Source organism: Plasmodium gonderi (assembly GCF_002157705.1).
Source record: "Plasmodium gonderi DNA, contig: Chr13, whole genome shotgun sequence".
NCBI lineage: Eukaryota > Apicomplexa > Aconoidasida > Haemosporida > Plasmodiidae > Plasmodium > Plasmodium gonderi.
The window spans coordinates 239,401-262,198 of NW_021628938.1; the positions used below are offsets into that span (position 1 = coordinate 239,401).

Below are 22,798 nucleotides of genomic sequence, written 5' to 3' on the forward strand. Positions count from 1 at the left end.
CTACGACGATAAATGACGATTTCCCCTTTTTATAATTATTTATCCATTATTCTATTTTCCCACTATTTATAATATAATTTTGTATGATTCCCTTAACAAATGATACTTAGCGTTTTCTACATATCGTCATCCTTTGTCCTATATCCCAGAAATTTTTTACGCAAATACTGAAAAAAAATTCAATTAAAAGATGCTCTTTTTTATTATCCTTTTGATTTATAAACTTCTATGAATTTCTGTATTGTAAAATATTATTATTCATAATTTTCCTTTTTTCATAAGTTGTTGTTTATAACATATACGTTTGTTTTTAGATGTATATTTTAGCATTGTTTCATCATAATTCTGGCAAAAAGGTATACGTGGATTTTTTTTCTTTTTTTTTTTTCCTTTTTTCATATCTTAATATTGCATTTATTATCCATTTTTTTTGTATAAATGAAAAAAGAGTACTATTAACTTCTTTTATTTTTAGATTTTTCCCTTTAATCTTTTATTAGTAGGTAATGTGTGGCATGGAATCTATTTCTTTATCCTCATTTTTGAGATAATCTTCTTTTCATTATAAAGTCATTATGTTTTTCTAAAACAATTATATTAATCACCTAATAAATAATCTAACTCATGTACCAATGCTTCAGGAGATGTGTCTGTACTTGAACCTGAATCTGAATTCTCTTCGGTTTCATTTTCCTCCCAGATTTCGTGGGATGATTCTGATTCTTCTTCTGTGTCTGTGCTTTCTTCAGAGTTATACTCATCTATGTTTTCTCCAAAATTAGCATTATGAGTGAATGATGATTTGAGCTTCCCCAATTCATTATTATATGAAGTACCTGCGCTAGCATAAGTTTCTTGGGATTCATTATTTCCCGGAAAAATATGAGGTATACTTTTATATTTATATATTTCTAAAAGATTCATTCTGTTTTGATTTTCTATTTTTCTTTTACATTTATTTAAAAATCTATCTTTGTATATATAACGTGGTACTCTTGGAACTAAAATTGGTTCACCTTTGTTCATAACATTTTCATTTGATAATTCTGTATCATCACATCTACTAGGTTTACTTTTATCGCTTGTATTCTTTGATGATTTGAAATTTTCCGTGTTTGTCATCCTTTTAATCTTGTGCTTTCCTTCATTAAGACTTTCTTTTTTTTCATTTGAAGTCTTTTGTATTTTCATAGCACGATGCCCTTCGCACTGTTCACCTATAGCTTTGCAGCATGCTCTATAACTTCTTTTTCTTTTTTTTTCTTCTGTTGTTTCTTCTACTGCAGATGTGGTACTTTTTTCTTCTTCTGTAAAGTTTGCACTCTCTAACATTTTTGTATCAATTAAAAATAAAAACATGTCTGAAACATCAACATTGTTATCTCTTATAAAATTCGTTATAAAATTGTCATCATCACCTACAAAAAAAGAAAAACAAATAAAAAATTGAACACAATAAACATTTATATTGTCAAAACGGGTGCAACTATTCACATGTCTTTGTACTTTTATATTAAATATATGTTTCTTTTCTTTTTTTTTTTTTTTTTTGCTGGAATTGTCCTATTTTTAATATGTTTTACGCTTTTTTACTTTCTTGTTCAGTAAGAATTTTTCTTTTATGTTCAATTTCGATAATTTTAAAAATTGCCCATAATTGGGGACTCACAAAATTTTCTTTTTTCTTTATGCAAACGAATATGTCAAAAAAAATATGTAACATGGCTCTAAGTAAAACTATGAATATAATTATATTCCTTAATGTAATAATTTTCATTTTTTCCTCTTTCATAAATTACGTAAAAACAGGCAGGTTTTGTTATTATACGTATATTTCTTTATATATCTATATATATAGGTACTTATTTCTTTTTCTTTTTGTTACAATCCTTAGGATTTGTGTTATAAGTTTAGGGTTCACACTTTTAATGTTGTCGTGATGTTTTTTAACTGTTTAAATTGTATAAGTTATGTAAAATATAAACTTGTATATTTATTTTTTATCTATCAAAAACATAAAAAATGGAAATGCAAAAGTAAAAACACTTTATAATTTAATGAAGGTTAACAAAATAAATTATTTGTTCCATTCAAGTCTTATAGACGATCAAACATCGGAAATGACTGCAAAGCTACAGAGTCTCAAATAAATATTATTGTATAAAAAATACTATAAACTCACTTTTGCATGCACATTGTAACAAATTCTTCAAAAAAATAACGAATGTTTTTTGGTATCTTCATGAATAAAGCATAAATATATTTTTGTTCTGCTATCTTAAAATTTGCTATGGGACTTTTTTTTTTTGTTTTGGCACATCTTATCGTCATGTATATATGCGTTTTGAGTAGATGATATACATTTGAAAATAATAAATCTACAAGAATAAAAAAAAAAAAAAAAAAAAAAAAAAAAAAAAAAAAAAAAAAAAAAAAAAAAAAAAAAAAAAAAAAAAAAAATAAAAAAAACAAAAAAAAAATTTAAAAAAAAAAAAAAAAAAAAAAAACAAATAAAAAAAATAAAAAACAAAAAAGGTTTGGGAAAAAAAAAAAAAATTTAAAAAAAAAAAAACAAAAAAAAAAAAAAAAAAAAAAAAAAAAAAAAAAAAAAAAAAAAAAACATGCATGTATATATATAAATGAGTTGACATGTGTGCCTTGCATTTGCGTAACGATTCAGATAAAATCTTTTACGTTGAAACGGTAAAAACATTCCATATATATGGCACTGAACGTCCAATTTGTATATATAAAAATATTATTTTACCATGCGAATAGCCCAAATATTACTAACATTAATAAAATGAACATATTTCTGAAAAACGATAACGTTCAAATAATTACACAGATTAAAAGAAGCTATTTTTAAACAATAGGGAAATCTCTGGAAAAAATAAAATTGAAATGGGAAATCCAATTTATGTACTTTTCTGTTCACTATATTTTCATATATTTACATTTATGTTCATACATGTCTACCTGCGTACGAACAAGTTTTAAAAGATTGAATTCAGAAGCAATAAATCTTTTGAAATTTTTTTTTCATAACTTATGGAAGCATTCTTAACACTAAAAACAAAACCCAACACCGTTATAGGAGCTCAATTATTTTCCCTTTTTTAACACCGCATTGTGTTTTCATATCTGTATATAAGTTGTATATATCTTCTTAGCTCGTAAAAAATAGTGAACCTGTTTCAGAATGAATTTATTTATTTTATTTTCCCTATATTATCATATGAACGGTTAACTGTTTTTGTAACTGTTAAATTAAGCTTTAACAAAAGTGCAACCCTTCTTTTATTTAACATACTAAGGACAAGGAAAAGTTGAAGTGAAATCTCATCCTTTAGCAATTTTCCTAATAGTGACAAAGCAAATTAACGAATTCTTCTTTTTTTTTCTTTTTTTGTGTTTATAAATTTATAGCCAAGAAATGTACAAACTATGTACTTATAATATAAACGTAGATTCTTTCCACTTTATTTGAAAAAGTTATAAAAATAGAGTTGGTATAACGTGTTGCAACATGTGACATTTTCTTATGCACTACATATATAAATTCTCTTCAATGGAAAATATATCTTCTGTATGTGTGAAAAAATATCCATGTTTAATTAAAAATACGCAAGATAAAAACTGTTATAAAATGTGCAAACAGAAATTTATTTTATTTCGTTTTACTTTATTATTTTTTTCTTCCTAAATACCACAAAATGAAGATTTTTTTAAATTTTCCATGGTTAATTTTTTTTTTTTCCAAAGGGCTGCAGTGTAAAAATAAAAAAAATAAAAGTTACAAAAAAGATCCATATGCACATATTTGACGTGAAAAATAATATACCACTTTAAAACCATGAAGTTTTGAATTGAACTTATCCACATTTTAAAATGAACAAAATTTTTAAGTAGTCCCTTTTCTTGTTAAAAAGAATAAGCAGTTTTTAAACAAAATAAAGATCGTGCTACAACAATATATATTCATTTTCTTCGCGTCATTTTACAAATATATAAACCTTAAAAAAAAAAAACACATAATGTATTACATAGGCCTAGTATCCGTATAACAAGAACAACATTTGTATAAGAATATAAAAATACATAAATATGCATATTTAACAAATTCTGCTTAATGAGAAAACTCAGGATTATTTTTAACTTTCGCGTAATCTTCAAAAATTATATTCCACATTTAAGCCTGTTTTTGTCATAAAACGGTAGCTGCAAAAAAATGGAAGAGAAAAAAAAAAGAGAAAATATTCAAGCGAAGAGCGAACAAAAAAACACAGTTAAAATTGAAAATTACAAAATAAATAACGCAAAATGTGAAGATATTTTAAAAGATAAACGCGGTGAAAATGTAGAAAATAACAACATTTCAATAATAGAAAATTACAAGCGCGCCGAAACTGACGATCAAAAAGGTGATCATTGTGAAATGACATTTGACAAAAGGGATTGTATAAATGTTGATACTTCTAACAACATGAACCACCTCGATGCAACACACAATGAAAACAAAAAAGAAGAAAAGGAAATTAATTATTTTCAGGAAAATAAAAATGAATCCAAACATTTGGAGGAAAAGAAAAATGAAAACCAAATAAATCAGTTACAAGAAAATGAGACGTGCATAAAAAAGGAAGGCGAAAATGGAGTTAACCATACCGATAAAGAGGCTAATTTGAAAGACTACTATAAAGACCTGCCAACCGTTATAATCGTAATTGGAATGGCGGGGAGCGGTAAGACGACTTATGTTGGGTCCTTATATAATTATCTAAAAGTAGAAAAAAAAAAAAAAGTATATACAATGAATTTAGACCCAGCTGTTAAATATTTGCAATACCCAGTAAACATAGATATAAGAGATAGTATAAAATATCATGAAATAATGAAAGAGTATAAACTTGGACCCAATGGTGCCATAATGACATGTTTAAATCTATTTGCTACCAGATTTGATAAAGTCATTGAAATATTAGAAAAGAGGAAAAATAAATTGAATTATATAATTGTTGATACACCTGGGCAAATTGAGGTATTTAATTGGTCAGCAAGTGGTAATATTATTTTAGAAACCTTATCAGTCAGTTTTCCAGTTGTTATTAATTACATTATCGATACTGTTAGATGTGAAAGACCTATTACATTTATGTCTAATATGCTTTATGCGTGCAGTGTTTTATATAAAGCCAGACTACCTTTTTTAGCTTGCTTTAATAAAACCGATATCATTAAACATGATAAATGTGTCGAATGGATGAAAGATTATGATAGCTTCAATGAAGATGTTATACATGATGAGAGTTATATGGCTAGCTTCAGTAGATCATGTGCACTAATGATTAATGAATTCTACGAGGGAATAAAAACTGTAGGTATTTCTTCCAAAACTAATGAAGGGTTTAATAGTATACTAAAAAATTTAGATCTTCTAAAGGAAGAATATATTAGTGAATATGTTACTTTTATTGAAAAACAAATGAAAAAAATTAAAAGAAAAAAGGAAAAAAATATCAAATTGAAAATGGAAAATTTATTAATTCAGAAACAAAAGGATCTATCCAGTATAAAAAAATAAAAATATAAATTAACGAAAACGAAAAGGACATTTTTATGAGGATCTGTTTTTTTTTTTTTTTTTGTCTTTCCCGTAACAATATCCTTTTGTAACGCATGAAATTTGCTAAAAAATCAAATAGAAAAATTATCCCAAAGCATGACTTCATATTTTAAGTATTCAGAAAATAATGGATATATACTCACCTACATTCGCACATATATATGTGCAGCACTATTGATCATACATCCTTTTTTTTTTTTTTCTTTATTTTATAAGATCCTTATTAGTAAAACAATTTTTCGAATCTATAATGTTTGACTCCATGTGTAACGCACTTAAAAGATTCGTAAAGGAATGAATTTTCACAATTCATTTCTTCTATGTAGACATGAAGCTTGAAGACAGGTTTTACACTACATTTTTTTGGGTAAAATTATAATTGTTTTTATCAATTTTGAGTTCATATGAAACCCGCTTTTTATCTCTCACATATTTGATGTGCATGTTAAAATGTTTTCATGTATATGTATTTTTATTTTATTATTTTTTTTTTTTTTTTCAAGTTATACAAATAGAAACTTTTTTTATTCAATTTTTAAGTATTTTCCAATTTTCAAGTTTTCGTGGGAAAAAAAAAAAAAAAAAAAAAAGTGTGTATGTTTACACACATTATAAGAATAGTTATGCATATTATTATATAAATTTGAATGCGCATTCAGTATATTTTTTATTATATAATAATAAATCGAGCAAAAGGGAAATCGTTTTCTCCCTTCTCAAAATATATGCTGCTTCAGAAGTATCGCCTATACCAATTAACAAATAAGCGTTAGCTTAAATATTTATTTAAATCAGTAATAATGGGAGAGTATAATCCTATATTTCGTTGTTTTTTTTTTTTTTCTCCTATTTTGTTTTTTCTATTTTGTTTTTTCTATTTTTTTTTTTTTTTTTTTTTTTTTTTTTTTTTTTTTTTTTTTTTTTTTTTTTTTTTTTTTTTTTTTTTTTTTTTTTTTTTTTTTTTTTTTTTAGTTTTTTTTTTTTTTTTTCTATTTTCATTTTTTGTTTTTATGTTATTTCTTTTTTTCGTGTTTTTTTCTTTTTTCTGTTTTTCATTAATTTCCCCGTACACTTTAAGTTTACATTTTACTGAATGTTTTCACTTATATTTTTAAACAAAATTTGTGTGATTATTACTTCGCTGTAGCTCCAGTTTTAATCGCTTTTTGTTTTATTTTCATTTTTTTGTCCCTAATATTGCGTATGCTTGCGTTTCACCTATTTCATTCTATGCCTTTTTAGGTTTTTAATTCTGGTATTTTAATTTAAAAATTTTTTTTTTCTTTTAATAATACTGATACTGTTTTATTCGGTCTTAATTCTTCCTTTCGTTCTTTTGGCCAATTTTATGTAGCCTCTTTTTTTCATCTCATAACTTTTATATTAACCATGAATATATTGCAATTATAGAACGTTATATCCTATGCTGATCCAATTTTTATCATGTTGAACTTTTGATTTTTTTATTAAACTGTTTTCTGCATTCATATCCTGAATCATATTTTATGTTCTAAATAATGCGTAAGATTCCAAATGTTCTTCCTTTTTATGTCTTTAAAATTTGATTGGAGAATAACAGAGATTTGTGAATATTTATCTTAAGTTCATTTGTATGGATAAATGTACCTTTTTGCGGAACATGGTTATTCATTTTTCTTTGATACGCATGTTGGTATAATAGAAATGTGCTGCACAAAATTGTTCTAACAGCTTTTCAAATATTTTGTAATTGTTATAACTTATATAATATCCCATTTTTATCCTAAATTAGCACTTCTCCAAAATTACCAACGTGTGGGGATACATCATAAGTTATTTCCGATCATCAGTACATATTGCTTTCATCAATTCACCCCTTTATACAATAATATATCGTGCATTATTTGAAATTTCTAAATTAATATATTCTGTTCTGTTTATATTATAGTTGGTTATTACTTCCAACCTTTCTAAAGTATTTAACGATAATAACTTTGAAATAATATTAACTAACTTTTCTGAGTAAATAGCTGAAATATCTTTAACAATATAGTTTTTATAATTTTTATCCTCAAAATGTGAAATCATGTCCTTTACTGAGTTAGCAGAAAACGGAGAGGATAAGGTAGCTAATTCGTATAATATACAACCTACTTGAAATAAATCACTTAATTCATTGGTTTTTTTAAATATGATAGATTCATAACTTAAAAAATTTAAAGTCCCTAAGTTATTATTTGACCCTTTTTGCGATATTCCAAAATCTCCTATTTTAATTTTGTCATCCTTAATAAATATATTTGTGCTTTTTAAATCACCATGTATAATTCCCTTTTTATGAATTGAATTTAATCCATTTAATATTTGATTAAAAATATTAAAAATTTCACTTTCAGAATACTTTTCATTGTTCATCTTTCTTTTTAATATATCTGAATATAAGTCACCTTGACTACAAAATTCTGTTATAAATGACAAAGAATCATTTTGTTCAATGAAATCAACAACCTTGACAACATTTTCACAATTTTCTAATTTTTTCATTATATGCAATTCATTCATATATTTCTTTAAATCATTTTCAGTGGCTCCGTAAATATCATACACTTTTGAAATAAACGTTTCATCAGTGTCTAATGATCTTATCAAATGTATTTCACTATTTGATGTTAACGTGTCTAAAACGGTTTCAAATTTATACCCATAATTCATATATACGCTGTTTTTCTCATCCGTGTTACTGATTGACGGTAATAATAAGGAAAGCATTCTACGTATTGTAGTAGAAAAAATCAGAGAAACAACAAAAAAAAAAAACAAAGCAAAAAAAAAAAAAAAAAAAAAAAAAAAAAAAAAAAAAAAAAAAAAAAAAAAAAAAAAAAAAAAAAAAAAAAAAAAAAAAAAAAAAAAAAAAAAAAAAAAAAAAAAAAAAAAAAAAAAAAAAAAAAAAAAAAAAAAAAAAAAAAAAAAAAAAAAAAAAAAAAAAAAAAAAAAAAAAAAAAAAAAAAAAAAAAAAAAAAAAAAAAAAAAAAAAAAAAAAAAAAAAAAAAAAAAAAAAAAAAAAACGTAAAAAGAAAAAAAAAAAAAAAATGATAGCAGTTTAACAAAATTAAAGTTCGTGTTTTGAAAATGTCACCCTTTAACTGTTAAGCTATGTTTTAAAATTGGAAAAAAGATGAATTATCAACAATAGTATCGTAAAAAATAAAAAGTATGTATTATTATAATTATAACATTATTAAAACTATTTTTAATATCATTAAAAGTTAAACAAAAACAGTTTTTAATTTAAGAGAAGAAAATTTATTATTTTGTAAAAAAAAAAATATTAATGCTATTTTTTTTCTCTTATTTGAAAATGAAGAAAAAAAAAAAAAAAAAGGATAAAAAATGTAATGAAAAAAAAAAAAATAATAAAATATAATAAAATAACGTGCAAAAGTGCGAAAACATAAAAATACGAAGATGTTGCACAAAAATAACGGAAAATGTGCAGTAAAAACTGACTTTTTAAAAAAGACCCCGATTTAAAGCTAAAAGTTTGGTGCATACGAGAAAAATGTAAACCCGGTGTATGCGTAATCAGTTGTGTCTTACCTGAAAAAAATACACCTTATTTACCACGTCTGAGAGTGTACCTTTTTTTTTTTTTTTTTCTTCATTTCCTCATCGATTGTACGTGTCTCTTTAGAATGTGCAATCATTGAAGTCATAATACTATGTTTCCTGCTTACTATACATTCGTACTTTTTAATAGCACCTACAGGTGCATCTATACTCACATTATTATTTCGTTCAAGTTTATTATACAAATAAAGAAAGTAAAAACACAGTACTCAAAAAAATTCCTTTTTGCTTCTTTTTTTCTTTTATGTATAATGCATGTGTAATTTCACTCAATTTATACTATACATTAGTAATTATATTTTATGACACATTTAAGAACACAGGTGCTCATTTGAAGCGATTAACATGTAATTAAAAGCGGAACAATTTCTTCTACTATTACATGGGAACGGCAAAATATATATAAGCACACGTTAATGTCATGTTTTTTACAAAATGTGACATTCCGATAGTACTACATATAATATCACAAACATTTGCACAGCAAGAATATCAAAAAATGGGAAAAAAAAAAAAAAAAAAAAAAGTACATTTTCCTAGGAATAAGCGTATTGTAATATTAAGGGGTAATATGCGAATAGCAAGCAAAATATATAAGGATCACTTCAAATTAAGACATGTGCTAGGTATCCCAGAAAAAATGAAACTTAAAAAAAAGCATGAAAAGTATGCTTCCATTATGTTCAAAATTTTATGGGAAAAAAGCTACTTTATAAAAGTTTTGATTATGTGTTCATAGAATAGTATGAGTATTCTCAATTTTGTAACTCACACCTCTAGGTTATTTTAATTTACAAGTTCAATAAGGACATTTTACATATATGATTAAAATATGTACACTATGTCCCTATTGAAGCATTAGATCTGATTGTTCTTAAGGTATTGAGCCTCTGTGTAATATGCAGTAATTTATTATGGTCATTTTTTTTTTTTTTTTTTTTTTTAAATGTTTTTCTCTGCATTATTCATTTGAGGTTTCTTATTTTCCATAATATTCGATTGGGTAACTTCTTTTTCAGCATTATTTACATCGGGTGTTTTCTTTTCTTCCTTATGCACAGGTGACACCTTTTCTTTTACATCTTTGATAATTCCTATTTTCAGTGGAACAATTTCATCACGTGTAACCATCTTTCTCTTAGCTTCATGATCTTGTTGTTCCTTATCTAATTCAAATGTTATTTTTTTTTTCGTGTTCACTTTTGTTTTTGTATTTTCTTCTTTCATATCGTTTATTTTGGTGCTTGTATTCTCAGTAATTGTCAACATTTCATTTGTGGACGGAATTTCTAATGGAAACGGATCCTCCAATGTAGTTTCATCTGATGCCTGGTTCTCATCAACAGCATTTTTCAGCTTTTCTCTATTAGGTATGACTTCTTCCTTTATATTTTCTTGTCTGTTCACATTATCTTGTGAATTTCTGCATCCCTTTTCATTTTCATTTTGTTGTGCACTTCCTATTGGTGGTGCATTTATCTGTGCACGCGCATTCCCCTGAGGAAATACATTCACATGCATGTATGCACTACCTACTTCTTTGTCTAATTTATCGGATGTCCTCGAGTTTCCTTGTGTATTTATTCTTGAATTATCATTTCCATGCATATTTTGGTTCCCTTTTGTGCATTGTCTTAAATTGGATCTTGTGTTGGGCCTTGCATTTGCACTTGTATTTGTTCGTGCATTTTTAGCCTCATTTTCTATGACCCTTACAAGAGTTTTAAACCTTCGCGTGTAATATATTGCATATATATTAAAAACAATGGAAAGAAGGCAAAGACCAATAATCATAGTCATAATGGAATAAAAAAAATTACGGTTTACAATATATTTACCCATGTACGATATATTCCAGGTCGATAATTTAAATATATTGTAAAGAAAAGATAAAGCAATTAAAAAATTCAGTAAAATGTCGAAATAAACGGTCCCTATGTACAGTTTCCCATGAAGTGCAAAAGGCTTTTCTGCTATTACACCCATGTACCCAAAAAGCATCATGAGTAAAGCGGTAGAGATGGTAAAACAAAAGACCAATGTATCAAACAAAAACAGAACAGTTTTCATGAAATCAGAAAGAAGCGACAGCACGTAATATTGGGTTACCTTCCTCCTCGACTGCAAATACATAATGTCGTTCTGCATCGAATACATTCTATTGGTATTCATTTGTGGAAGCAAGAATGATGAAAAATATATAATTTTTTTTTAAAGAATGAAAATTAAAAGAATAAAAATTTTAATTTATTTTTTTTAAAGAATTGATAGAGTGAAAAAAATAAAAAAAAAATGGAAATAAAAAGATATTGTGTAATTGGTGTTATAATATTGGTAAAAGATTTTCTGGTTATTGGTTTTTTAAAAAATTATGAACTAAATGATTATAAAAAAGAAAAAAAGAAATTGTTTTAATAATTGTGTTGAATAAATAAAACATATACAAATTTTTTAAAACTTAACGATTAAAAATTATTATGTCAATTTTTCTTTTTTTTTTTTTTGGGGGGGTGGATGGGGAATACAGATTTTTCCCATCGTTCTACGTGAAGCAACAGCAGAGACCACAAAGATGTGCACATTACATTATGCACAAATATAATTATTTTTATCATAATTTTATTTTATATATATTTTTTTCTTGACCTACGACATTTGACAACAAATTGATGTTAAAATTTTTTACGAATTTTGTGCAGTTGGAGAAAAAGTCCACTTGTGCTTTGCCACACTATTTGTAAGCATTCTTTTTTTTTTTTTTAAAAAAAAAGCAACGTAATAAAAATTATATTCATCTTTTACTGCTTTTCTACATTATAATTTTTCAAAAGCGTTTCCATAAAAAGCATATTTTTTTTTTTGTTGTACAGTCAACATATACAAGATAACGAAAGAAAAAAAAATAATAAAGTAAAAAAGGACTGAAAAGAAATATTCTTTTTATGTGCACCAAGAGCCATTCTTGAAAATTTCCTTAATCTGTGAAATACTTCGAAACATCACATCGCTACTAGAGAAAAGTGAATTGTTGTGCAGCCACTTCCATGTAACCTTTTTTTTTTTTTTTTTTTTTTTTGGACTAGCTATATATATGTATTTCCTACACTACCTGCACATATCATAATAAACATACATAAAAAAAACTGTTTTTCTTTTTTTCTTTTTTTCTTTTTTTTTTACATTTGCTTTTGTAGCATATATGCAACTGCTTGTTTAAGGAATAAAATTAAGACATTGACACAGTACTGCAAATATTTTCTTCATCTTAAAAAAAAAAAAAATAAGCCTTATTCCTTATTTTTTATCCTATAATTATTATATATGTGGGTGCGGAAAATAATTTTTTTTTTTTTTTTTCCTTTCATACAAGTCCAATTTTTCGTACACCAATTACATGTGTAACACAATTTTTATGCTTTATTTGTATATGGGCATTAGGTAAATGAGATGAACCTCAATTTTATTTTTAAAGTACCAAGTATACTTAAAGCTTACGCTTATATAATGTATGTTTATGGGTGTAAAATGTAGAAAAGAAAAATTACAAAAAAATATATAGTCCTGTCTACGGACACAAATATTGGATCTACACGAATCTACTTAAATAATTTTGTATTCATGTAAGCATATATATAGATTTAAACACCATATGCATGTTCAATTATGCAAAAAAAAAAGAAAATTTTTTTGTTCACCTTCCCCGACATGTGTCCAAAGGGGAAAATACTGTTTTAATTACATATGGAACAATAAATTACATCAATTTAATAAGTAAATCGCTTTACTCCCTAATTTGAAAAAATTAATTTAACATTCAATTGTTTAGTTGCGCTCCATTAAGCTTTATTTTTTCATCTTTATTACACAAAAAAATGAACAGTTAAGAGCCTTTTAATTTATATATGAAACTGAGCAATTCACACCAATTTATGCTGAAATTAATCTTGTTGCTTAGTTTTTTTTTTTTGAGAACTATAGACTCATCCTGCTTTCATTAAATTGTATGAAGTGATATATATTATGTTTCACCATTCTTAAATATATTATATGAAAAAAGGGAGCGCCTTTTTTTTCTTTCCGCTAAAGTTTTTATATATTCCTTTCCAGCCAAATAACCTTCTTCTTCCTTCCGTTTTACTGCAATTTTTTTTTCTTGTGCAATTTCAAACATTTTTTCATTTAAATTTTCCGTTTCTTCCTTTTTGCCATGAGAATTTAAAAGCAAGAGACCTTCTGTACAAGGTTGCCTCATGTATCCTTTATCTTCCATTTCCCTTGGGGTAAATTTTTCCTGAATAGGTACATTGCTACTTGATGCATCATTTATTTTAAACTTTTCCTCCTTCCTTGATAAATTTTCCATTTCTTCATTGTACATGTTATAACTATACACATCTTTGTATTGCTTTATGCGACTCTCACAATTTATTTCATTTTCAGAAAATCCTAAATCTTTTAAACTCTGCCTTTCGAGTAAATTTTTGTCCATTCTGCAAATGAAATATTCTTTAGAATATTCTCTGCAACTAACGTGATCATTTTTGTGCTCCTTTAAACATTTTAAATAATTGTTTTTTATTGATGTGCATTCGTTATTGTGATCCAAAAGGAAACTACCTCGATCTGGCTTTTTAACGATATTCCTTTTTTTATCCATTTTTATATAATTTTTGGAAATTATATTCCATTTCCCCTAATTTTAAGCTAAATGGCGTGAACATTTTCCATTTTTCTCGAAAACTCTTTTTTCTGTTTTGTCCTTAGCTCGTTTTGACCTAGATTGAATTCATATACACCAATGCAAACACACAAATGTAAAAATATGCATATATATGTTTTATAAATACATAAAACAACTTGGAAGGTCCTCACCCGTTGTTCTCTACACAGCACTCAATCAATCACTTTACTGAAATATAACACCTTTCACTATAAATATTTGTAAAAAGTGTACATTCACCAAATTATCCAATTTTGTATAAATTAAATTGTAAATAGATCGTAACAACATGAACTAAAAAATTCGAAATCACTTTATACAATTTTTCTCCTTTACGCAAATTGTGCTACTATGAGAAGTAGATACACTTTCTTTTTTTTAACTAATTTTTAGCACAAAATTGCTTCTAATTTTGCACCTTTTAAAGAAGCATTTAAATACATCGTAAAAGCTAAAAAAAAATTAGATCTTATAAAAATATTTAAAAAAAAAAAAAAGGCTTCGAAAAAGCTTTTATTTACAAGATTCTACCACATGAGCAACATTACATGCACCAGCGTTGTAACATTATCAAAGAAATTCGCACATATATTTTTACTCATATAGTAGGCTTTTCTGAAAAGCTTTCACAAAAATAGTTTTAAAATTAGTACTGCTTTCCTTTTACACCGATATGTAAAATGACATTTAAAATGTATACTTTATTGGTATTTCGAAAAAAAAAAAAAAAAAAGAAACTTTAAATGAGGTGTAAAAAATAGTATATTTAATTGCAGAAGAAGTTATCATCACAATAAAATAAAAAAAAATAAAATAAAACAATGACATGGAAATTAAATGTAGATATATTTTTACATGTGTAAACAAAATAACAAAGCATTCATCAATTAGTTAAGGGAAAAACAAATAATAAAATGAAAATAAAACAAGCTGAAATTTTGATTATATATTTTTTTTTATAGCTTTTTTATCATTTTTCAAAGTGCAGAAGAGTTAATAGCATCTCTGTGAAAATGCTTAAACAAAAAGACCAAATCATATATAAAATGAAAAAAAGGTTGAGAAATTGAAATTTGTAAGTTTGTGGACAAATTTTTTTTTTTTTTTTTAAACTGATAAAAAAGTGTAAAATCACCTTTTCTGTATTTTATTTAACAAATCAGTTGTCTATTTTGAAATGTATGAAAATTATTTGAATATATAAATATGAATGTATGACTTGTTCCCCAATTTTTTTTTTTTTTTTTCTATAATATCACTTGCTTAAAATCTCTTTTTTTATTAACTCATCATGAGAGCCATCATTAGATTTAGGGGGTTCTTCCAACAATTTAACATACTGGTATCGTAACCCCCCAAAATTACTTCTAAAAGCGTTATTTCTTTTAAGTAAATTATATTTATGTAAAGTTTCATGATGTTTCGTACCACTAAGAATTCCATATTCTATGCAGTATTTGATAGCAATAATTGAATTCGGATTTTCCTCAAGTAAACTTTCGTAGAAAGCTCTTGTACCATCACCATTCGGGGGTGTAATACATTTTTGTCCTTCTTTAAAATATTTCCTAGCATCACCAAATTCTATATCTTTATTTTCATCCCCTGCATCTCCTTCTTCTTCTTTACATAAACCAAGTTCTGTGTTCTGACCCACGCTATCCTCACCAAAACTACCCTCCCCTAATGACTCCTTGATGGATTCATTACTTGTACTGTCACTTTTCTTGTTTTCCTTTTGTGTATCACTTTTTTCGCGTTTTACAACACTATTTTTGCTTTTTAATTTACAAATTTTATTTTTGTCATTGCATTGTTCCTTCTTTGTGCCTTTTGTACCATTATTTTTACTTATTAGACATACCTTTTCTAAGCATTCATCGTCTTTCTACAGAAGGCGCATAAATGAAAAATGGGATAAATAAATGTATAAATAAAAGTAAAAATAAAAGTAAAAAAAAATTAAAATGTAGTAAAAATAAAACAAAAATAAAGTAAAAAAAAAAATTTTAAATATAGTAAAAAATGCATCACAATCCAATATTTAATCTTTTAAAAGATATGTAGACATAAAATTCCACCAATACATGAAATCTTATGCTGTCTTATAAAAAAATTTAACACAAGTATAAAACGAGTATATGAACAATAATTTTCCATATCAGACAGCTGCATTGGACAAATGATACATACATAAGCTTCTTTGTATACTTATACGAACATCAGTGTGAATTTCATATAATACACATCCATTCAGTTAAATTGTGAACCATATATAATTATATATGAGTATGTCCAATTATTCGCGTTAGCATATCTAATTCTCCATATATCCATTATTAACAAATACATGTATGTTTTACATTCATTTATAAAGAAAAAAGTGAGCATTTATATTTATTATCGTTATTATTTATTTTTTTTTTTTTTCATTGTCTCTTACTACAGATAATGTGGATGTTCGTGAACTACTTTTCATTATTTAACAGAGCACATGAATAAATAATTTTCCTTCTTTCCTTTTTTTCCCCTAAAGATTACTTAATTGCTGAGTTATCGATTTGCTTTCTCTTTTTTTTTCTTATTTTATTTATTTTATTTCATTCATTTGTTTGTTTCGTTTTGTTTTTCTTCCCGTTATGAAATATTGTTTATACATTAAAAGACCCCAGGGCTTTAAATTCAGAGTTTTTTAGGTTCTTTTATCCATCGCTAATTTTTTTGAAAAAAATCAAACATAGGTAAAAGGGGGTTATTTATTTATTTTTTTTTTTTTTTGCTTTAAAATTTACACACTTTTATTTTATACATGCGTGTAACCAAACAAAAAGAATGACGAAGAGAGGATAGCTTTGAACTGAATCCTTAAAATTGTTGACTTAAAAAAATTGATATTCATACATGTATGTGCACAGATGCCCATATAAATAAGTATATTCCATTCATACACACATATATAAAAATTAAATAAAAATATGCATCATTTATTTTTAATGGGAATACACGCTTGCCCCTTAATATTTACCAATGCACATACAGAATTTACTTCAAATTTTTTCTAAATATAAAAAATTGTGAAATAAAAATTCAGATATTTACAAATTTAACGTAAATCTACAAATTCGAGGCAACAAATAAACATTTATACGTTATGAAAATTTAAATTATTTAACAAATGTGCACTCAAGCAATGTTTTACCTAGCTTTGTACACATTCAAATTTTCGTATAAGCGTAACTGCATTTGTTTCCTAAATTCTACCGTTACGAATTTACACAAACGAAAAAAGGAGTAATTTATTAAAAAAATACGTCATAATATATTCATTGAAAAAGCACAAAAAAAAAAAAAAAAATTACTTTATATAATTCAAAATAACTTCATTTAACGGTGCTAGATGTGGCCATTTTTATGTCTTTTATAATTTCGGAGTTTCCTTTTCTTTTATACTTGTTCATTTTTGTTCCTAATACAATGATTTTCTTTTTCTGTAATTTACTATAATGGGGGAAATAAGGGGAGTATAAAATTTAGATAAAACATTGTTATGTATTTAGATAAACATTATTTGAACTGCGATGATCAAAATAAACTATCACATAATAAACTATAAAAAAAAAAAAAAAAAAAAAAAAAAAAACTCTATGCGCTATGCGGATTGGGATAAGTGAACGATCAGCATTACATTTTTTATAACAAAATGTAAAAAAAAAAAAATAAATAAATAGGTAAATAAATACACATACGACATTAGGAAACCATTTTAAAACAGATTTAGAAATAATATATGCATTCATTCACACAAAAAAGCACACTTCTCAATCTAAGCAACATGTATAACTGTAAATAATGTATGAAGGATATAATAACACATTTTATCTGGATAACTGACAAATATATGTATACAAAATATGGATGAATAATCCACACAGCTCCTTCTAAATAGAAATTTAAAAATGTGCAAGGTATAAAACACACGAACATGAGCTCAAAATGAGTGTGTAAAACAAAGTGTTAAAATTTATGTACGATATAAAAAGTCATAAAGAACATGACACTTTTTAAATTATTATAAATGCATTACTATTTTATCCATGGAAGTTTTCTATTTTTTCTTATGATGTTTTTTTTTTCTCGAACAATTGGAGGTAATTCTATTATAGTATTCATTTCTACACCTTTGCTTTTATATTCTGATTTCGAGCTATTGAACAAGCTAATAATTTTGTTAACCTGTGTACTAGAAATGTCTGCAATGTAGCCCTCATCACATTTCGCGATATCTCCAATAACCTAAAGATGTGGTTTTATATGAAAAAATAATAGGGACTTAAAATGTTGTTTTTCTTTTGTAATATTTTTATTTTTTTTTTTTTTTTCTTTCTTTACTTTTTTTTTTTTTTTTGCATTTCTTTTAAGTTACGCATGTTTACATTTGACATGTTTTTATTTCCTGTGGTGACTTTCAGCAGGTTAATAATATCATCCTTATTTTTTATTGCCTGTTCAAAAGTGTAAATGGTTCGGGAGATGTTCGAAATTGTATATATGCTTATGTATTTGCGGTTGTTCGCGTGCATGTGCCATTATGCATATATGCACACGTCACTCCATCTTTGGTACTCTTAAACGGGATTTGGAGGTGGGGAGTATGATTCCTTGTTTTCTCACAACATTTTACCTCAAAAAAGGGATCCTTTATCAGAACGGCAACGTAATTCTTTTTTCCAGATAACAGGGAAATAGTGTATTCTTTCTTGTCAAATTTTAGTAAAATAGAAAGTACTTGCGCAATAATTTTGGTACCATATGTCTCTAATAACTCTTTTGATTTATCATTAAGAAATTCATATTTCTCCGGTTCTATCTTCATTATGGTTTCTAAAAGGGTGCAAACGTAAACGGAATAAAATATGTATCTGTACATTTTTAACATGTATATAACATAAAAATTTTCACTTTAACACAATTCGATGTGCTTGTTTATGTAAAAAAAATCCCATTCCGTGATATTTTCAAATATGCATAATTGATGGAATTTTAAGGTTCACACTTTTATCTTTTTTATCCATTTTTTGTACTTGTTAAAGTATCTACTGAAAATTTATACACGTCATCTACACGAGGGCACAAAATAACTTGAAATTTATTTTTCGTATATTTTATTATCTTGTCCAAATTTTTATATTCATATTTGTGATACATTGTTAGACAAATTCCCTTTTCTTTCCCTCGTCCTGTTCTCCCTGATCTGCCAAAAAGAAATTTATTTTTAGATTAAGTGTTAAACGTGGGAAAAGAGGGAAAAAAAAAAAAAAAAAAAAAAAAACTATTTGCGAATTCTAGAATTGTATACTTCAAGGTGATATGCATGTAACTATCCTCAACGAACCTGTGTATATAATCATTTGGAGAAGTAGGGGGGGAATAATTTAATATGAAAATAACATTATCTATATCTAGTCCTCTGCTTACTATATCTGTAGTAATGAGGATAGTTCTTTTCCCCAATTTGAATAGGTTTATATTTTCATTCTTCTGCTGTGTTAATAGCTCTGAGTGCATCATAACTGAGTGCGGTTTCAGAAAGGAATTATCATGTAGCTTTTCAACCTTTAAAAGTGTGGATTAATGAAAATTATGTAAATTTTTCTTAACCATTAGAAAAAGTATGAATACAATTGGTTGCATCAAATGTGTATGGTTTTACTCATGCATGTATATACACACATTTGTACACACACACTTGGTAAAAAATATATATATTTATTTACAAATAAATGCAAGCAAATGGTCCATACAGAGTGCATAATAAAAATGGTATGATGATAGGTGCAGCACTGTTAAGTAAAAATTTTATATATGCATATGATCACCTCTTCCTTAGAATTTGCGAAAATTATACATTTCCTTATTTTATCATCTTTCTCCATTTCTCCATAGGTATTCTTGATCATATAATCATGAATCAATTGATTGCTATCGTACTCGTCCTTTTCATTGGATACTTGAGGGGACCCTTTTTTACTTAGCACATTTTTGCTCTTCAAAAAAAAAAATTCATTTAAAAAATACGATACATACTTATATTTCGAAGGGGTATTTATTTTGCATATAAAATGGGAAATGTTCAAATTGCACAAACTGGAACTTTTGTTTTCTCTGCTAAGCAACTGAATTATATGTTCCGAACTTTTTAAAATGTTTGATCTTTCTACATCTACTTTATTTTGAATTATTTCTTTAACACCATTAACAAAATCAAAAAAAACAAAACCGCTTAAATTGTCATTTATTTTTTTCATTATTATTTCACTAATATGTGCTGTAAATAAATATATGTTATAATTTTCATGGTTAAACAGTTCACAATTAAGTTCGTTCCTTTTTCTGCTCATCTCATTATCTATATCATATAATGCATTTCTTTTAAATAAAAAGTTGAAAATCAACTTTCTATTTTCTGACACATAGTCAAACTCATCTACCACAATTGTGTTTACACAATTTAAAATATTGTTCATGACATTCTTCTCATTTTTTTTCTTATTTTTATAATTTTTTATATAAAACTCTAATTTATTTGGAGTAACCAAGTAAAAATGTATCCCATAATTTTCTTTATATAAGTCACCTTTCTGTTCATACAATTCATGAACATGTTCTTTCTTACCAGTTATGTCTTGTTTTATTTTTTTCATATGATCATGGGTATCATTTTCATCAGATAATATACATACGTTTAAACTCGGGTATATGGATAAAATATAAATATATAACTGTTTGCATAAATAAATATTTTGTGTCAAAATTAATATCTTTTTATTACAATTGTATTTTTCATTTACTAATTTTTGTATTAACGGTAATAAATAACTTAACGTTTTCCCTGTTCCTGTCTTGTTATAGACAAGTATATGTTTACAATTTTTTACAAAAATTTCATTAAAAATTATGTACTGATACATGTATAGCTTATCTATTTTTAGGATAAATTTTAGGTTGTTAACAATTTCTTCATCGATATTTATTAAGTTTAGGTCGATCGATTCATGTCTATTCAAAATTTTGTTCTTTACTCCATCTGTGTCATTCTTATGTCGGCATGTTTCCCCTTCTTTTCTTTTATCTATTTTCTCTTCATTGGGAAAATTTCCCTTATTGGCATAATTTTCTGAAGTACTTTCTTTTAATACTGTGTTATACTTTTTATTAATATGAGATATGCAAAATATGCTTTTTCTCAGTTCATTTCTGCTTTTAAAAAGGTGCATACTTAAATTGATCCTATGCTGAAAAAACAATTTACATTTTCCTTTTTCATCTTTTTGGACCATAAAATTGGAATTCTGAATTTTTAATGTGGTGAAATTCGTTCTTATGAGCGATTTCCCACAAAAGGGTACTTTTTGGGGGTTATTTTTGCGCAATATTTTTTCGTTCATAAAGGTGCCGTGATTCATAAATTTTGTTACACGTAGATATGCCACCATTTCCTGTTCATCACATTTTTTCGTTTGGTGGGACAAATTTAATGAAATCCAAATGCCTTCTCCTACAATTTATTCCGTTTATTCGTCTTTGCATGCTCAGATTGTGCTTGTTCTATTGTATTCTTTCTTTTTTTTTTTTTTTTCTTCTTTATGTCCCTTTTGTGAATATAATTTTTTGGGGTGCATGTCGTTTTTAAGCAGGTTTTTTTTCTTTTTCGCTTACTCTTTACTCGAATGTGGTTCCTCTGAAATGATTAAAATAATAAAAAGTATTCATGTGTATCTTAGCATAATAAAAAAAAAAAAAAAACGGATGACTTCTTTTTCTTTTTTCTTTTACAAATGCAAAATACAATCGTAAAAGAGAGTTTTTTTTCTTATGTTTTTCAGTTTTTGAAAAGAATCAAAATTAGTGAAAAAAGCATCATTAAAAAAAAGGTAGTTGCAATTTTTCCACATAAACTTATACACTTAGATACGTATATATGCACATATATACATGCAGATTCCACATAGGGACCCATACACATGCGTGTTTCATATATAAGCTTGTATAAATATTCAGGTTCCATATATATGATCTTGTGGACATGCATGTATTTAATGTAGGCCAATGTGAGCATTTCTACATAAGCACATATACACATATAGCTATTTCTATGTGCACATGCATGCATACAGTAGTTCATTCATTTATATATACACATTTCCGTTTTTCTGGTGGCACATATAGTTGTTATTTTATTTTTATTTTTTTTACATGCATATAGGTACATGTACACCAGTGTGTATATCTATATTCGTGTATTCACATGTAGGTGCACCTATATATAAACACATCAACACACAATACAAGTACATATGTGAAGATATGTTCACATGTGTACATGCTTACATGTGGACTTTTCTTTTCCTCCTTGCGTTATATCCAAAAGCCCAAGAAAAAATCACGTTTCTGAAACCGGTATTTTCCTACATTACACAGACTTGTCAAAAAAATGAAAGTGAGAACACTTGTTTTTCCTTCTTTTCTTTAACTTACGTTAGTGGCATAAAAAAAATCCTTAAATCATTTTAATTCATTTAGTTTTAATTTTATGTATGATTTAATTTTTTTTTTTTTTTTCTTCCTTTGTTTGTTTCTTCCTTTTTTTTTTATTATTTTTATTTATTAAAGTGAAATTGCATTTATTTTCATTATATTATTTTCCTTTTTAAAAACATTGTTTTAAACGAACAAAAAATACATTTTTTTAATTTACGAGAACAACCTTTGCACATCAGAAGAAAAAAAAAAAAAAAAAAACAACATTATTAGTTCACTATTTTTCCATCTACATATTTCGTTAAAAT

The 22,798-nt window shown here is 25.9% G+C and overlaps 7 protein-coding genes across 7 annotated transcripts; 1 reads left to right on the forward strand and 6 right to left on the reverse strand.

The window, feature by feature from the left end:
• Positions 1 to 597: 597 nt before the first annotated feature.
• PGO_130210 (hypothetical protein) lies at positions 598 to 1,777 on the reverse strand (the record flags this gene model as incomplete). The annotated part of the gene is made up of 2 exons (XM_028689537.1): positions 598 to 1,418; positions 1,594 to 1,777. 2 exons carry the CDS (start codon positions 1,775 to 1,777, stop codon positions 598 to 600), a joined length of 1,005 nt encoding a protein of 334 aa, XP_028545338.1.
• Positions 1,778 to 4,231: 2,454 nt separating this feature from the next.
• On the forward strand, positions 4,232 to 5,584 carry PGO_130220 (XPA binding protein 1; the record flags this gene model as incomplete). Its single annotated transcript, XM_028689538.1, has 1 exon — positions 4,232 to 5,584. One exon carries the CDS (start codon positions 4,232 to 4,234, stop codon positions 5,582 to 5,584), a length of 1,353 nt encoding a protein of 450 aa, XP_028545339.1.
• Positions 5,585 to 7,483: 1,899 nt separating this feature from the next.
• On the reverse strand, positions 7,484 to 8,374 carry PGO_130230 (serine/threonine-protein kinase Nek1; the record flags this gene model as incomplete). The annotated part of the gene is made up of 1 exon (XM_028689539.1): positions 7,484 to 8,374. One exon carries the CDS (start codon positions 8,372 to 8,374, stop codon positions 7,484 to 7,486), a length of 891 nt encoding a protein of 296 aa, XP_028545340.1.
• A 1,800-nt stretch (positions 8,375 to 10,174) lies between these two features.
• Positions 10,175 to 11,389, reverse strand: PGO_130240 (hypothetical protein, conserved; the record flags this gene model as incomplete). Its single annotated transcript, XM_028689540.1, has 1 exon — positions 10,175 to 11,389. The coding sequence occupies one exon, from the start codon at positions 11,387 to 11,389 to the stop codon at positions 10,175 to 10,177; it is 1,215 nt and encodes a 404-aa protein (XP_028545341.1).
• A 1,861-nt stretch (positions 11,390 to 13,250) lies between these two features.
• Positions 13,251 to 13,889, reverse strand: PGO_130250 (cytochrome c oxidase assembly protein COX19; the record flags this gene model as incomplete). The annotated part of the gene is made up of 1 exon (XM_028689541.1): positions 13,251 to 13,889. One exon carries the CDS (start codon positions 13,887 to 13,889, stop codon positions 13,251 to 13,253), a length of 639 nt encoding a protein of 212 aa, XP_028545342.1.
• A 1,318-nt stretch (positions 13,890 to 15,207) lies between these two features.
• On the reverse strand, positions 15,208 to 16,431 carry PGO_130260 (hypothetical protein, conserved; the record flags this gene model as incomplete). Its single annotated transcript, XM_028689542.1, has 2 exons — positions 15,208 to 15,840; positions 16,399 to 16,431. 2 exons carry the CDS (start codon positions 16,429 to 16,431, stop codon positions 15,208 to 15,210), a joined length of 666 nt encoding a protein of 221 aa, XP_028545343.1.
• A 901-nt stretch (positions 16,432 to 17,332) lies between these two features.
• PGO_130270 (ATP dependent RNA helicase) lies at positions 17,333 to 21,445 on the reverse strand (the record flags this gene model as incomplete). Its single annotated transcript, XM_028689543.1, has 6 exons — positions 17,333 to 17,450; positions 18,037 to 18,245; positions 18,634 to 18,833; positions 19,034 to 19,203; positions 19,345 to 19,565; positions 19,829 to 21,445. 6 exons carry the CDS (start codon positions 21,443 to 21,445, stop codon positions 17,333 to 17,335), a joined length of 2,535 nt encoding a protein of 844 aa, XP_028545344.1.
• Positions 21,446 to 22,798: the final 1,353 nt, after the last annotated feature.